Source organism: Onthophagus taurus, chromosome 11 (genome assembly GCF_036711975.1).
Source record: "Onthophagus taurus isolate NC chromosome 11, IU_Otau_3.0, whole genome shotgun sequence".
NCBI classification, from domain to species: Eukaryota; Metazoa; Arthropoda; class Insecta; order Coleoptera; family Scarabaeidae; genus Onthophagus; species Onthophagus taurus.
This window is the reverse complement of record NC_091976.1, coordinates 18,283,178-18,300,671: the sequence shown is the minus strand read 5'-3', so window position 1 is coordinate 18,300,671 and position 17,494 is coordinate 18,283,178. Positions and strand designations below refer to the sequence as shown.

Genomic DNA, 17,494 nt, shown 5'->3' with positions numbered 1-17,494 from the left:
TTTGATCGTGAAGTGCCATAGGGTCATCTAAATGTTATTGAAATTTATCTTTGACTTATAACATGAATAATCAATAAAAAACATAATTTGGTTCAAAACATCTTTCTTTTTGTGAATACAATAAGTTTAAGTTGTTCTAGAGAGTTTCATTACGGAAGACATTGTTTGATAAAGATAATCTGGAGCATTGTCTTTGGTGCTTGCTGGGCCACTCCATTCTCAGGGAGCCTCGGTTTGGTTTCCACGACTTGTCGGACGGCTACCAAGAGTAAAGTCGGAACGTGACCCCTCGGAATTTATTTAATTTTAATTGCTACCGTTATAGAAAATCGTAATTGCTGGCGAGCAGCACCAGATCGCGCTGCAGCTCCTCTCTTGCGCGGCGCACATTTATCCTGCGCGTAGGTGAGGGTCACCACTGTGAGAAAGTAAGGATCTCCACTAAGGCCGCGAACGCCAATGCCTTTAAACGGGGAGGAAGAAAACCCGAGAGAAGACGACATGTATGTGTGTATGTTACTTACCTCGAGAGTGCTCGGCGTACGTGTTCCCCGGAGATCTATCGATTTCTTCTCTCGACTAACCGAGGCGATTTATTACAAATTGGATAAAGAAGAAAGAACAAGAAAAAAATACGTCCTCAGGGATCTGCATAATTAACCCACGACCGAGCTTTACTCGCACCTCTTGGATGCTAATGAGCAACAGTTTACTAGTTTCATAAGTATCTTCAGATATTTAAGAAAAATCTGCTACTAAAAAGAATGATGATCCTGCTGAGTTAACGAATTTTATAAAGTTAAATTAATTAGAAATCTTGAAATTTTCATAAATTCTATTAAAAAGCTTAAGTATTAATACGACATATTTGTTCTTTGATTATATTGATGATTCCCAACGGTATCGTTCTGATCCATTAATAGATCGTATTAGATTTATTTTCCGAATGAACTTCCTATATAATTTTTTAATTCCTTGATTATTAAATGTAATCAAAGTTGAAAGTTATCATAAGCTAAGGTATATACCTATAACGATTCGGACCTTTTACGACTTGGAACGTGCACACGAAGATGAACGATTTAGTGATCCTGTCCTTTTATTTTTGTCACATTCGTTAATTGCTCGGATGCCGCAATAGCAATAAACCGGATAATTTCTAAGCGGTAGGTCCGACGAAGTCGTCGTCTTTACCACGAGGATAACCGTTTACTTTGACCGCCGCATTTTCACGCTGGAAACATTCACGGTTTTTCTTATGCGGTCGAGTTGTCGTTGCTTACTTTTAAACTGTCTCAAATCACTATAATACGATGTATTAACTACCGTTCGATATAAAGTAACCATGGCGCGACTTTGGTATCACTATAGAAAAGCGTATATATTGAGTTCTCTCAGCATGAAATTTTTGGATTTAAAAGAAAATTTGCGGTTTCCAGTGATGATGCTAACTGCGTGTCTTTCGATTTTCTCAAGGAAGTAATTAGCTTTGCCAAATTTCGTTATACCCAGAAACGATTTCATGTGACCAACGTTAACTGTAAATTAATTGGATATAATCCTGTTTTATGTGGTGTACACAGCGAAGCCATAGAAATGCTTAACAAACATCAATGACCTATCTGCAAATTATCGATTAATAAAACGACAAATAACCTCAACATATGTCAGAATGGGCGTTGTGACTATTAACGTAATCAGTTAACATTTGTTACCAGTAATTATCTTTCTTAACGCGGTGACGTTTCGACGACAAATTTTCGCTACGACAACCTTTATAGAACCTTGCTGGAAGCTTAGAATCCTAACTTGTATTGGTCTTTCCGGGGTCACATCTTTCGGACCTTACGATGGCTTCGCTCATTGTGAGACCATTAATCAGAATTGCCGTGCAAGTGATTGTGGTTACGAAGTAGTGGCCACCTCTACGTTTAGAAGATGTATTCATTTAAGCCGGCGATACTTGATTGGATGCACGAAGCTATGTGTTAAGCACGTAGCAAATAGGTTGTGGTAATAAATTGTTTGATGGAGAAATGTCTAATAAGAAAGATTGAGTTATAAATCAATTTATTACGATAAAGAGTAAATAGAAAAATAATTTTATTTTAAAGCGTTAAAACACTTTTATATTTTGAGATTAATAAATCGATTTAAAAAGTATATAAATACAATTATAACTTTAGTATTGCTGAATTAACAACATTAGTAGCGTCGATAATTGCAAGAATTTTGTGTGAGAATTTCGAGTGAATGGCCCAATCAGTTTCAAATTTGGCCACTCCTGTTCATCGCTGGTACAGAAATGTGATTATGGACTATGTCAGTCCAGTAACGGTTTTTGATGATAAAGTTGCTAAAAACCATACATGATGAAACAGAATCAGAAACACCTCTGGTGTTATTACAAATGTTTAAAATCAATCAGAAGAAGATGATTATTATTTACATCAACCTTGTATGCTTTACTTCTTTCAATGTTGTTTGTGCTCTTAGATTTTGCACCCCAAACATAACACTTTAAGGTCGATGTATTTTTAGAAATTGATTTGCACAACTTACCATCTACCATGGAAAATTGCAATTTGTGTTCAATTTCATATTCGGTAACAAATTTTGACGAAATCAATTCATTTATTTCTCTTTCAATTAGTTTCACTTCTTCTTGTCCTAATTGAGGGGTTTCCTTTCGGAACATAAACTTTATGGGTACGCAGTATCTCGTCGAAGATGGTCTAGGATCATGCCAAATATTTTTTTGGTTTTCTTTACCGTCTATATAGAAAACTTTTAACGGCACAAGCGACATGGGAAAGATGACGGTATCACTAACACCTTCATATGAAAACCTTTGTTTGTACATTCTTTGGCCACTACTGCCATCGCAGCCCCACTAGAAATCATTACTAGGTATTCATTTGGAACTGTTACAAAAACTTTGAACTTTAATTTTTGCCATAATTTCATCCACTTCTATTATCTATATTAATTTGGTGCCAAACTTGAGTTACTCTGAGTAATTGTCTGAGTCTAATTACGGCGTTACATAGGTACGTTAGCATCACAATACCATTTCGAGGTGGTTTGAATACTTCACCAGTGACAAGATCATATCCGAAAGCTATCTTATGATTCAAGTAAAGTTTGTCACTTGACGTGGTGATACTAAGTCGTTCTCGATCATGTAATTTGAAGATATATGCGTGATGGTTGACAAATGCTTCTGTTTTTTGCATAGGTTCTTGGAAAAGCCCATTTTATAGTCAGGCAAAAGAACATATATTGTACCACTTATACGATTTCGAGATAAAGACTATTGAAATAAATGAAAACACAATGCTTGGAAGCTTTTTGGGGAGGTTGTGGCGATGAAAAGTTTCATATCGAGGTCTCTTTGAGATGACTGGGTCTATAGTGTTCAAGAAAATGTGAGTTCTTCTATACCAGTTGCGTTGGAATTCCCAAATCGTATGTAACTCTTTATCGAAGTAGCTGGATCAAAATCACCATTGCTAAATTGAGAACACTTAACGTTGAGAGTTTCGGTGGTAGGTTAAAGCACATCTAGTTGGTGATTGCAAAGAACGTAACGTTGAACTGCATCGTTTCTAATCTGTTATCTGGAATATAGACCAAAAGTACGGCTATAGGCTGTCTGGTAACCAGAAATATATCGATGCTATAAATCGACTTCCTTTTCTGAATTCTTCCAGGAAGAATGATGACTAAAACAGAAACACACAATATGGTTCTTGGTTTCTACGTAATCGTACTCCCGATTACAGAAATGTCGTTTCTACGTCAGCATCTTGTACATCTCATCTCGTTTTTATTCACAAAAATTAAAGAGAAAGATTATCGAAAGAGAAACAAAAAAATACTGCTGACTGAAGAAATGCTGAAATACTGCTGAAATTACCTATGTTCATCGGGAGAACAATTGACGTGTAAAACCATTTTTCTGTCTGCAATGAGAATTTTGCTTGGGAGGTCGCCTGAAACGAATATGGTTAAATTTGTAAATTATATTACTTATATAATTATATTATATTCGTGAATGAATTGCTTCGCGTTGATGCGACTTACATTCTCTTTTACAAACTCGCACATCATATCTTGCGCTTCACAGACATATTCCTACACACAACCAAACTGTAAACAGCATCATAAAATTAAATGTAAGATGTATCCACGACAGCATCAATTGAAAACATCTCCTAATTAGCCAGTCTTAATCATTGAGGTAACCCTGTACGAAGCTTTAAAAAGATGTTATAAGAAAATTGTAAGTATCCATTGTTGCAGGTTGTTTCTTTTCTCAATACACATCAGATTAGAATTCACGCTAGGATTTAGCAACGTCCTCAAATATCATCCAAAGTGTTTCAAGTAATTGGGGATACGTTACCACTACAAGATGACTAAACACCAGATCAAGTGTATGACTATGAACATTTAAACACAAAACGTTACAACGTTGCAAAAGTCGGCTCCACTTCCAAAAATCAACCAAATGATTCAGACTCGAAGTTTCTAAATAAGAATAAGGAATATATTGTTCAATTTGTTCAAATATTTTCTGCAGATTTTCTGCCTTGTTTAGTCGTTTTTAAATAAACCCCATTTACATGTGTTCTCTGCTGTTCTTCCTGTCTGCAATATGGATGAAACTGTGCTATATCTCAACCCTCACGAGAAAATCTGGTGGCAGCAAATTCTGCACTAGTTATTATGCATTTCAGAATGTCTCTTAGTTATATCACGATGCTCAACATAATTGATAAATCAAAAATGATTCTATAAGATCAGAAACACTTTGTGACTATTTGGATAACATATTACAATCCTTCTTGAAAGCTTCATAATACCATTAAAGTTTGCAGTAAATCAAATAATACCAAGAGCATAACACATTATTTTCTCCTATTTCTTCTTTTTAGTCGTTCTCTCATTACCGAGATTCTATTGACTTCAGTTTCAGGCCTTATTTACACAGCCGTAAAACGAAGAGTCGGTAAGCTTCGTCACTTTACCTACGTTTTCTGATACTATCAACCTCTTCATGTTATTATCATCTCGTCGTGTAATGTGTTTAAAAATTTTAGGATATCCGCAAGACAAATAGAAGATAATCTATTTTGGTTGTTCAATTCTCTAAGGATCGATTCGATCCTTTTAGCCATTCCTATTACTTTCACTTTAACATGTGTTATCAATATATGATCCTAGCTACACGATTTGATCTACGACTTGGAATCTGTGTAGAGCATCTGTTAGTTGCAGATCATCAGAACAATCGACGATCATAATTTTGGCTTTCTCCGCGTTAATCCTAAGTCCACATTTATTACTCTCAGTCTCAATTCGGTTTAGAAGAAGTTATCAAAGTTGAAAATCCTGGCGAACACCTTTACCAGCAGAATCTTACTCGGGTGTGAAATCAAATAGATGGTACGATAGTTGCAACATTTCGTAGTTGTACCGGTCTTATATATACGAATGCAAGTAGAGGTAGACCAATCCTTGGGCCACTGGCCTTGTTTTCAAATCAAATTTCATAGCTCAGTTAACATTTTAATGCCATGTTGATTCACATTCTTCAAAATTTCTCCCATTATATCGTTGCATCCTTTTGTTAAATGTACTATTGTCTCCTCTACCTCTACTTGCATGATATCTGGTTCGTGCTCAATCGTTTATGTTAAAAGTCCTCTTTCCCCAGTATCTGTTGATCATTAAACAGTTTAGTGCAGTATTTCTGCCAAACGGCCAAAAGTGATTCGACACTGCGCTTCAGATGTTAATTTGCGTTGTATCTTGGTCGTGTAGTATAAATGGGAAATTTCTTAATGCACAACTAAAATATAATACAGTCGAGGCATTTTAAAGTAAAAGAAACGTTTTTTGAAAAATGGTATTTAGTTAGTTGTTAAACATTATAAAGCGTATCGCCGGTATAAAAAAAAAAAAATCTGTATAAAACCTCCCGGTAGCGAAACGGACTTACTATTAGATATACTACTAAAACGTAGTAAACTCTTTATTAACTCTATTAACCTCCGCCCTCGGACGTTCTTACGCACGACCAACAAACGCGAAGACGACGACGACGGCGAGAGAGCTTTTTCGTTCAGGATAGATGCCGCCTATTAGATACGTGCCGAACCGTGAGTAGATAAAATTTGTCGGAAAAGCGTGGCAACGGACGCCGAGAGCTCGCAGATAGCCGCCAATCGTGAGACTTCTTCTTCAGCTTAGCTACCGGTTCGCCTTAATTAAAAGACGCACCCGGGTTCGGTCACGTACCGGCTACAACTCGTTCCCGATATCGTTTGGATCACTAACTTACCAAGTGATATCTTCATTTATTTCACCCAAACACTTTTATTTCTTCTTTATTTAATTTCTAATTAACGTTATCAAATAATAAGTTTTTAGTAAACCTTTTCATTTAAAAAATATTTCGATAAGTTTCTAAAAACGTCTAAAACGTTTGCTTGTCCTTAAATTCCATACTTAATGGTATTGGAAGGTTAAAATATCTAAACGATAAATAACGCTGATTATGTTCATTAACATAAAGTCGATTTTTGCGCGTATCATGACTAAAATGAAATTTCAGTGTGTATGTATAAGTTTGGCCTTTGATATCGTTAAAGAGGAGCACCCTCGCAGCATGCGAATATCTTTTCTCTTTGCAGGTTCTCTTCCGTAAAGTGAACGGTACTGGTGCAGTTCCCATGGTTCCGTATCAAGTATCTCGGACGTGCTTGCACGTGGTCCGTATCTTTAGTCGGCTATCTTTGGCCTTTGAGAGGAAAGGACTACCAGGTTCCTACTGCTGTCCGAAATGACCGAAACGTGGTCAGTCCCGACCTTATGTATGTGGGTTGTGGTAGCGGAACTTCTCTCGAGTTTGTTTCACTTCGTTGTACAGCTTCTTCTACGTCTTCTTTCTCGCAATTTTTCTTTCAGCTTTTCCTTGTTACTGTTGAAGATAGCTATCAGTTTAAAATAAGTTAGAATCGAAATTGTTTCATTTTCTTTTAATTAAGGTTGTTGTTGCAAAACTGTAAAAGATAAAAATTAACGACAAGTGGTAAAAAGTAACTATAAAAAATGGAATGCTACTGTAATAATTAAACACTTATAACTCAAAAAAGATCGTTTCGAAAAAACTAAGTCACAAGGTAACTTCTTGTTACAAAGTCGAACTGAAGGATATTTCAAATTGTTGGGATTTACTATTTTATTGCCACCGGTATATAACGCATTGCGATGAGATGTCAGTTAGTTTTGCAAGGAAATTTTACGCAAAATGAGGTTAACCTTAACTTTGGCCGTAATCATTGTTTGCTTCGGCATTAGTTTGGCTGTAGAGGGTAATTAAATCATAAATAATGAATTAAAATTAAAGTTTAATCCGCTATATTTCAGCCCCATCTCATAATAAGAAACACCACAATAAAAAACATCTTAAAAAGCATGGTGCAAACGGTAAGTTTATATAAAAATTATTACAATAATTACATGGAACATAATTAACATTTTTAAGCCAAAAGAGAAATGGTAAATGAGGAATGGGAAGATTATAATGGAATTTCCCAACCAGATGATGTAAACCCAGATGTAGACGCACGTATTAATTAACTTGATTAATTTAAGATTGTTCCAAAATAAATAATTAAATAATTTTCAGCTGAAAGTTCATGTAAATGTTACTGTGATGATACCACTGATCCCCAACAAGGTATTGCAAATTTAGAATCAATGCTAAACTAAAAATTTAAATGTCACACTTATTGATGTAGCAAAGAGACATAAGAAACACAAGAAACACGTTGCAAAACGTGATGCTGTCGAATCAATTCTTGATCCATCTGATCCAAATACGGGCTGTTCAGAAGAATGCCATTTAATATGTGAATCGCCGGAACCATCTGCTGAGCAAGAAGGAGTAGAAGACGCACAGAAAAAGAAAAAACATTCAGGATTGAAACGACATAATAAACATCATTAAAATTTTGAAGATATGTTTGAAAAATGAAACCTAATTAGTGTTGTTATTGATGTTTGTATTTGGAATTTAAATGGATTAATTTGAAATGTTAATTATTGTTTTTGTGTTTATGATTATTTTGCAAAAATAAAATTTATTTAAACAAAATTGCAAAAAATTTTTACTACCCATAATGCACAATGTACAGTGCATTATCTATATGTATACAGATAGATTGATTGAAGAACGGAACTCGTTCAGAATTATAAATATTGAGATAGTAAATTTAGCAGAATCAAGAAAAATCATGATATAAAATTACTTTCATTTTAATTGCAGAACTTGCATGATTACAAAAACAAATATAGTTTTCAAAATGCGATACCAATACCACAAGCAAAGTAAAATTAAAAAACATCGCCTTGCAAAAGAAGCAAGAAGAAGCAAAACCAAAATCTTGCTAAAAGCTCAGAAAGAAATTAATATCATCCATTTCGGCAGACTTTCTAACGCGCATAATTAGCCGCCTTCCGGCTTTAAATGTTTCAACACTCCATACTACTCAATCTTTGCTCCTGATGAATGTTTTGTATCGGTATCATCATGCTGCATGTTTCATCCCAATGAAAAATATCTAAGGTATTCAAGTCCCAGAAAGAAAGTGGCCAAACAAATGGTTCAGCGCTAGATTTTGTTAAACTTCCAATTGCCTTTGTCCCCAAGTTTTGTAACCAATCATCAAGAATGTCCGTCCAAGCATTTAATCCAAAACGAGACGTAAAGTCGATTAGAGTACGGTGCACCATCAATCGACAGGTTAAGGAAATAACGATGGCATCAGTTTACCTCTCGTATGAAGGCCAGCCTCCATCTCAAGGGTTGGAAAGGCTGGCAGAAGGACGCAAGAAGAGGTAACTGGAATCTTGTCATCGGATGTGATAATTCCTTTTCTCTAATTTTGTCTTTAGGTTAACTTTATTCGAAACAGTCCTTTTGCAAGACATAAGAGCAACCATGTTGTTGAAACCATATTTCTTCGTAGATATTAAGATTCTCAATCTTCTAACAAAGTTGGTAAATTATTTTGGAGGAAATACAAATAGTATACGAAAGTATAAATTTTTTAAATAACGGTTTTTTTAAGGAAGATCAGCGATAATATATTTAATGGAAAGAAGAATGACAAGCGTTACACCAGTGTCTCATTTTCTGACAAATATTCTTCTCTAATAAGTTTGCTGTCCAACCGCATTCGTTCTTCTGCCCATTGACAAAATATTAATTGATTTTCAAAATCACCTCCATAAAGCTGACGCAATGAAATGTAGTATGGGTGATACTTGTTGCGCTTTAATATTCTTAAAATGCTGGTCTTCGATATTCCGGCGTCAATTACAAGTCGTCGAGTGCTAACTTGAGGATTTACCTCAACGCTAGCTAATACCGCAATTTCATTTTCTTCCGTACTTACAGTTGCTCGCCGAGTTCTTTTTCTTGATTCCACATTTCCAGTATTAGTGAAATCATTCACAACTCTGTAAAATGTAACCACAAAATTGCAAAAAATTTTTACTACCCATAATGCACAATGTACAGTGCATTATCTATATGTATACAGATAGATTGATTGAAGAACGCAACTCGTTCAGAATTATAAATATTGAGATAGTAAATTTAGGAGAATCAAGAAAAATGATGATATAAAATTACTTTCATTTTAATTGCAGAACTTGCATGGTTACAAAAACAAATATAGTTTTCAAAATGTGATACCAACACCACAAGCAAAGTAAAATTTAAAAAAAAACATCACCTTGCAAAAGAAGCAAGAAGAAGCAAAACCGAAATCTTGCTAAAAGCTCAGAAAAAAATTAATATCATCCATTTCCATTAATATCAGCCTTCCGGCTTTAAATGTTTCAACACTCCATACTCACTCTTTGCTCCTGATGAATGTTTTGTATCGGTATCATCATGCATGTTTCATCCCAATGAAAAATATCTAAGGTATTCAAGTCCTACAAAGAAAGTGGCCAAACAAATGGTTCAGCGCTAGATTTTGTGAAACCTCCAATTACCTTTATCCCCAAGTTTTGTAACCAATCATCAAGAATGTCCGTCCAAGCATTTAATCGAAAACGAGACGTAACGTCGATTAGAGTACGGTGCACCATTAATCGACAGGTTAAGGAAATAACGATGGCATCAGTTTACCTCCGGTATGAAGGCCAGCCTCCATCTCAAGGGTTGGAAAGGCTGGCAGAAGGACGCAAGGAGAGGTAACTGGAATCTTGTCATCGGATGTGATAATTCCTTTTCTTTAATTTTGTCTTTAGGTTAACTTTATTCGAAACAAATATTCTTCTCTAATAAGTTTGATGTCCAACCGCATTCGTTCTTCTGCCCATTGACAAAATATTAATCGATTTTCAAAATCACCTCCATAAAGCTGATGATGCAATGAAATGTGGTATGGGTGATACTTGTTGCGCTTTAATATTCTTAAAATGCTGGTCTTCGATATTCCGGCGTCAATTACATGTCGTCGAGTGCTAACTTGAGGATTTACCTCAACGCTAGCTAATACCGCAATTTCCTTTTCTTCCGTACTTACAGTTGCTCGCCGAGTTCTTTTTCTTGATTCCACATTTCCAGTGTTAGTGAAATCATTCACAACTCTGTAAAAGCTACTTCTCGAAGGCGTATTTCAATCAGAAAAACGATCTCGATACAAAGCTATACTATCAGCAACTTTTCTGCCACTTTCTCCATAAATAAAAATCATTTCTACTTTTTCTGCCACACTTAGAGTATCCATGATTTAATGACTTAGTTTAAACACTTTGCCTTACTGTAAAACGATGGAATGAATTCAGAATTTGTTGCCAAGCAGTTTTTATGCAAATTTAGTTTTACCTGTTACATTTTAAAACAATTCAACCAATTAAATCTCTGAAAGCGATATTCTGAAAATGCCGACATAAGCAATTCCACGAACTCCTGTTTTTTATGCGTTATTCTATTATCAAATTGACAAAGGCGAAGAAATGTCGGAACCTTTTAGACCTCTTTCCAAAGGTATTTCCGATGAGCCAGGTCACCCGATGTACCTCTTCTAGATTTTTTTTTGTTGAGCATTCTTAAATGGTATTCTAAGAATTAAGAACTAAAGACAATGTATCGAAGCGAGTAGGAAAATGTTTAAAAATTCATAAATCTTATTTGTTCTTGCTAGATTATAAACGTTAGTTAATTGATTCTGAAGAAGTTTCAGAAAAGGTTCAGATTTTACAATAAAATATATAGGGTGCCATTTAACAGATTGGTCGTGATCTTCATATAACCTTGAAAATCAAGGTTAAAAAATGTTATCGTCATATGGTTTACCCCTTCACACAGAGCAACTTTCATATGGTTCATTTTTATGTAAAATGAACCGTTTTCGAGATAATCACTTGTCTCACGTTAAATGGACCACCCTGTATCTATCATTTATGATAAAAAAAGTTAGATGGAAAAAAAGCGACACGAACCCACGGGTTAGGTGTAATAGGCCCAAAGCCCTTCTCATAACTAAACGACAAAATATAAAATTAAAAATAAAAGAGAAAAACATGTATTTAGTGAATATAAGAGTGGTACCCAAAAAATAAATCAATTAAAAAAGATATTTGTAAAGATACAATAAAAAATGATTTTGGCAGGTCTCACAGACAAAAGTCAACATGAAATTCTGTATAATATTCTTCCTTGTTTTTTCTATTCTCGGCTTCACAACAGCATGTATTTACATGAGTAAGCAAAGTTTGATTAATGAAGTAAAACTAACACAAAATTTGTTATTAACAGAGAACGGCCCAGAAAAACCTTTGCTGAAGGTGAAAACCAACAAGCTGTTGAAGATGCATTAGGTATCGTTTAGTTATAATTTTTTAATCGTTTAATTTAAAAAACAAAATTTAACGAAACAATCCAGGAAAAATTAGTAACACAGGACAGGGCCCACGATAAACGCCCCAGTGGCAGAGCACCTTCTAGACAACTAGACTAAATTAAGAGCATCACCGAGATGCCTCTACAATCAACATTGAGAGAAGGTGAAGATTGTTTCAGGTGGAAACAAATAACAACTCAGTGGACTTAAACACCATCGAATCAATTAGTCAGAAATGAGGAGATCGACTTAGAGAAAGAACCACTCACCACAGGGCAGAAGAACTTTACTGCCTAATATAACCTCGTTGTCATGGATAGTAGCTTTATCAAAATTATTATCAATATCTATGAAATTTTCCAAGGCGGTGAATTATTAATAATTATTATTTAATTATGCATATAGTACATAGAGCTTGCAATACCGGGATCCCGGACAATTTTTGTCTGGTATTAAAAACCGGTATCGATGGAAAAATACCGGTATTTCGGTATTATCTTTAATTAGCGCCTTCGATGGCCAGGTCTTCGAAAACGGCCGTGCTAGTTTGAAGTTGTGCTGGAAAATGACGTAGAGGATTCTTGTTTGTTATCTATCTTCTGTCCGTTCTAAGTTTACATTGTCAAGTAACATTTTTTGACGTTTCATTAAAAAAATGCTAGCCGAAGGCGACCGATTGAAAACGGCCGTGTTTAAAGCTGTGCTGGAAAATGATGTTGACCAAACAGAAATTTGTTATCTATCTTATGTCCTTACTAACTTCATTTTTTCAAGTAACATTTTTTGATCAGTGTGAATACCATCTACAAGAAATATCATTTTGCACTCTTACAGAATGTTGAAGATAATGAAGACTCAACCTTTGATGACGACAACTTAATGTTCGTGTTTAATAAATTTGTCATACCAAGCCAACAATAAAATACCCTCTGTATATAACTATTTTTGGATGTGGAGTTTTTACTTCATAATGGTGTTTCAGGTGAGTTTGATTCGTGTAGTGTCCCACCAAGTATAACAATGGTATGATAAGTCTGACAAACTACCAAGATCCATTATGTTAAAGTTTCTGTCTTGAATCTGCACCTTTCCAGAAAATTCCAAAGCAGGAATTCGAAAGAATTCCACAGAGCTTCAGATGATGAAGTGTAATTTCATTTTTTGACGTGGTAGTGAAGTTGAACCTTTGGACCAAGTGAAAGACATCAAAACAATAATGGTATCTAGACCTTTAAGTTTATTGGTACTTTGTACAGATTCCTAATATCTTTCCATTTTTTGATTATCTTCTCAGATTCTGTATCTTATGCTTTGTTGCCACTCTAAAAATATAGTAGGAATTAACCTGTTGTTAGTAGAGGTGACGTCGCAGAGGGGAAAAAATCTTACAATTAGATATATTTAGTGATTGTAATTTAGTGAGTAAATTTTTTCATAGCAATACCGGTATTAATACCGGTATCCCGATTTTAAAAAATTTGAATACCGGCATTGAGATTTTAGTCCGGTATTGCAAGCCCTAATAGTACATTAAGAAACATTTTATACAATATACCAATATATGTGAACAAGACAAATTGTCAAAAAAGAATGTTGGTGTGATTTTATGCTATTAATAAATATTGTTGATTGCGTCTATACTACTAATTTTTTATTTAACCAAAAATAATCTTTTCAACACAAACAAAATAATTAATATATTATTTTACATAATAATAACAAACATCCAATTTCAAGTCGAAATGAAGCATATTCATTACAATTTCGTGTTCATTATCGTTAAATGTAAAATGAAACATTTTGTTTTGTTTCCACAGGTTGTTGAAAAACATTATGGATAATAATAATATTCCTTCTTGGTATTTCAATTACTTAACCCACAATATATCTATTATTTAAAATGATTAAAATACACCAATAAACTAATTTATTCCTTAAAAACAACATAATTAACTGCAATTAATTAGGACCAGTTAAAGTTTTTCACATACCTTCGATTTCAAATTACCTTTTAGATTAGTATAAAAGCTTTACTCAACATCTGGTTAATCATATTAACTATTAATTTAGTTTCAATAACAGTCAATATGAAGTTCAGTATAATATTCTTCCTTGTTCTTTCTATTCTCGGCTTCACAACAGCATGTATTTCCATGGGTAAGCAAAGTTTGATTAATGAAATAAAACTAACATAAAATTTGTTATTAACAGAGAACAGCCCAGAAAAATCTTTGGATGCGGGAACAAAAGGTTTGTAAATTTATAAAATGATACTTATTATATAACAATTTTTTTATGTTTGTACTATGCCCTTATTTGTTAGGAGTTGAGCAGAGACATCGCCATGTACGTGCTGCTGAAGGTGAAAATGAAGAAGCTGTTGAAGATGCTCCATTAGGTATCGTTTAGTTATAATTTTGTAATCGTTTAATTTAAAAATCTAATTTTAAGTAATGCTTTATTTTCAAACTATGAATGCCATTTTTTATATCAAATTATTACATTTATATTATTTTTTCCACAACCAGAAGAGGCCCCTCCTGCTGAAAAAAAAAGAAAATCAAAATTAAAAAGAAAATACTCAAGCAAAAACGCCAAATATGGACAGTAAATCTTCAATCGATTTATTATGACCAATGATGACAACGACCGCGCTACAAATTATATACGAATTGTAAACAAAGTGCTTTGTTCTTAGTATTAATAAATAATATGGGGTTGCATTTAAAATACTATCTGTGTTTTATTTAAAAAATACATATCAAAAAAATATGGAGTCATATGAAGAAATGGAAAAGTGGGCAATAAATTTTCAATCAATTTACTTTGACCTTCTATCATGAGCGTATAACCCATTTTTGATTTCGAAATAAAGTACTTTGTTAATAAATTGTGTGATTGCTTTATAAAAAACGTCTGTTTTATTTTTAATTTAATTAATAAAATAATAATGAAACTTGACATCTTGTATATAGTTGTCCACAAATGATGATGCGCTTTGCAGAATGTTTTTACCTCAAATACAAAATCTCTCTCGTAGTAATATTCAATAGACAAAAGGATTTGTACCTTACCATCTTACGTAAAATCAACAACTTTTGATTTAGAAGATATATGAAGACAGAAAGCACTTCTGATACTTGATGAGCTCTCTTCCAAATATAGTAATGTTGAAATGCTTGAATATGCAGCTGTAAATGACATTATTTTATTTTATTTGCTAATCTAGTACTCACAGTACCTTTTTAGATCGTTCAAAACAATTTATCTCTGAAAAGAAAAATGATGTATATACAGGGTGAGTCAGAAAGAATGGGAAATCCGAATACCGGAGACACTAGACACCAAAATATGACGATTTAACCTAACATGTCTTATACAAATGTCGGTGGTTTTTAATACACAGGGTGTTGAATGTTAAATTTTTATTTCGAAATTTCTTGATAATTTTGAAGGTTTTTGTACTATTAACATAAAATTTGGTAGTTAGATGTTTTCGAACATGAGAAATACGAATTTGATATTTGTTTTGTGATTACTTGTAGAGGGCGCTAGATACACACTACGTTTGAGATATCAAGTCATGACTATTTTGTAAGTTGAGGTATGGTGAATTAGAACCAGAAATCTGAAGGAGTTTTCAATTCTGCACAAAAAGGGTACTCTTGCTTACATTGTCTAAGTCTACTGGTTTCCAAGTTATCTGCTTTTAATTGTTTCAAAGTAATTTTAAGGTTAACGTTTAAAATCAATAACGCAGTAACTATAACAATTAGTAACGATAATAATCGATAACAATAACAATTAATTAATAACAATAGAATATTGTGACCATTTTCAAAAATCCAGTGGACTTAAATCTGGATTTCTCACTATTAAAAAACTCATTATGTTGTGGCATTTTCAAATTGGTAATAACTTTATTGTTGGTAAAAATGATTATTGCACACGGAAATTAGATCAATGTTGACAATAAATTAACAGGCAATTGTCGAAACATAAGCGGAAAAATAACCCAACTTTACTTGTGTTAAAAAATAAATATTTTAGAAGAAAATATACATTTAAACATTTAAAAGTAAATAATTCGAACACCGATAAACTTAGACAATTTCAATAAGAGTACCTTTTTTATGTAAAATTGAATACTCTTTGTGATTTGCAGCTTTTATTGGTCGTAGCTGTCGAGCCAAAAAACTTATGATTTGATTTATCAAACGAGCAGCGTGTATCTAGCGCCCTCTACGAGCAATAACAAAACAAGTTTCAAATTCGTATTTCTCATGCTCGAAAACATAAAACTACCAAATTTTATGTTAATAGTACAAAAACCTTCAAAATTATCAAGAAATTTCGAAATAAGAATTTAACTTTCAACACCCTATGTCTCGAAAACCACTGACATTTGTATAAGAGATGTTACATTAAATCATCATATTTTGGTGTCTAGTATCTCCGGTATTCGGATTTTCCATTCTTTCTGACTCACTCTGTATAAAAAGGAGTTTTAGGAATTTCAAGCTACATCAAAGTCTTGTCATGAGCAAAAAGACCATGAAATTCCACCCCTTTGTGGATAGCCTCTAAGATTCTCTAACAATAAGTAAGGTGATTGTTTGAGATAGGTTGAGTAACTAAATGTTAGTCTATGATCTTAATTTATATATCTCTAATCATTCACCAGATTGGAGGCAATCGATATTTATATCGTTACTCTATACAAAAATGTAAAAATTACTCAATCATAACACTCATCTGTCATGCTAGGAAAGTCCTGTTGACAATCATCGATCAAAAGCTAAAGTATTATCTAGAACACTAAATCCTTCCAGAACAAGCAGGCTTTGTTACAGGAACCAGATAACCACACAACTGATAGAAAAATCACGATAATTTAACTCGTCAATTTAATATTTAGTAAATTTGATTTCAGACTTGTACAAAGTGAAAGACGAAACAATTTAATTAGAAAACACTACTTTTGGACTCTTTAACGTCCAAAAAAGCGTATAATAAGATAGTATAGTCCCCCAGCTTGTTCCAGGCATATGGTGAATACAAAATACAAGATGATATTGAGTACCACCATGGAGGCAAAAAAGTAAACAACTGCTGCTATACTGGCGATACAAGTATACTAGCCAAGGTTGATATAGAGTTGGCAGAAGTACTCCAACTAATTACTAACGAAAGCCGCGCATTGAGGCTGGATATAAATCTCGTTAAAACTAAACTAATGATAGTGGACGGAAGCAATATTCTCCAAATATCTCTGATCTTTAATTTCCAATAAAGGTACTTATGAGCCAGAAATAAGGCAACGCATAACACAACTAACAGACAAACAAACAACAAGTAAAGGCCCGTACAGACGCATTTAGTAATTTAGTCGAGTAGCGAGTAACTTAGTAAGTCGCTACGTGCGGACAGTACAATTTAGTCGAGTACTTTACTAAAACGATTTAGTCGAGTAGATCCATTTGATTCTATTTTTTCGGTCGAGTAGCGTACCCCCACTACTCACAACTGCCTAATAGTACTTACTAAACACCTGCGAACGC

At 33.8% G+C, this 17,494-nt stretch overlaps 1 protein-coding gene and 1 long non-coding RNA gene across 2 annotated transcripts; both read left to right on the top strand.

Annotated features, from left to right (window-relative positions):
• The first annotated feature begins 7,272 nt into the window (after positions 1 to 7,272).
• LOC111424262 (uncharacterized) lies at positions 7,273 to 8,167 on the top strand. Its single transcript, XM_023057754.2, has 5 exons — positions 7,273 to 7,382; positions 7,438 to 7,497; positions 7,556 to 7,639; positions 7,700 to 7,750; positions 7,812 to 8,167. The coding sequence occupies exons 1-5, from the start codon at positions 7,319 to 7,321 to the stop codon at positions 8,018 to 8,020; spliced, it is 468 nt and encodes a 155-aa protein (XP_022913522.2). The 5' UTR covers positions 7,273 to 7,318; the 3' UTR covers positions 8,021 to 8,167.
• A 5,811-nt stretch (positions 8,168 to 13,978) lies between these two features.
• Positions 13,979 to 14,666, top strand: LOC139431865 (uncharacterized). The gene is made up of 4 exons (XR_011641901.1): positions 13,979 to 14,090; positions 14,145 to 14,183; positions 14,257 to 14,331; positions 14,462 to 14,666. It is a non-coding gene; the product is annotated as an uncharacterized lncRNA (long non-coding RNA).
• The last annotated feature ends 2,828 nt before the right edge of the window (positions 14,667 to 17,494 follow it).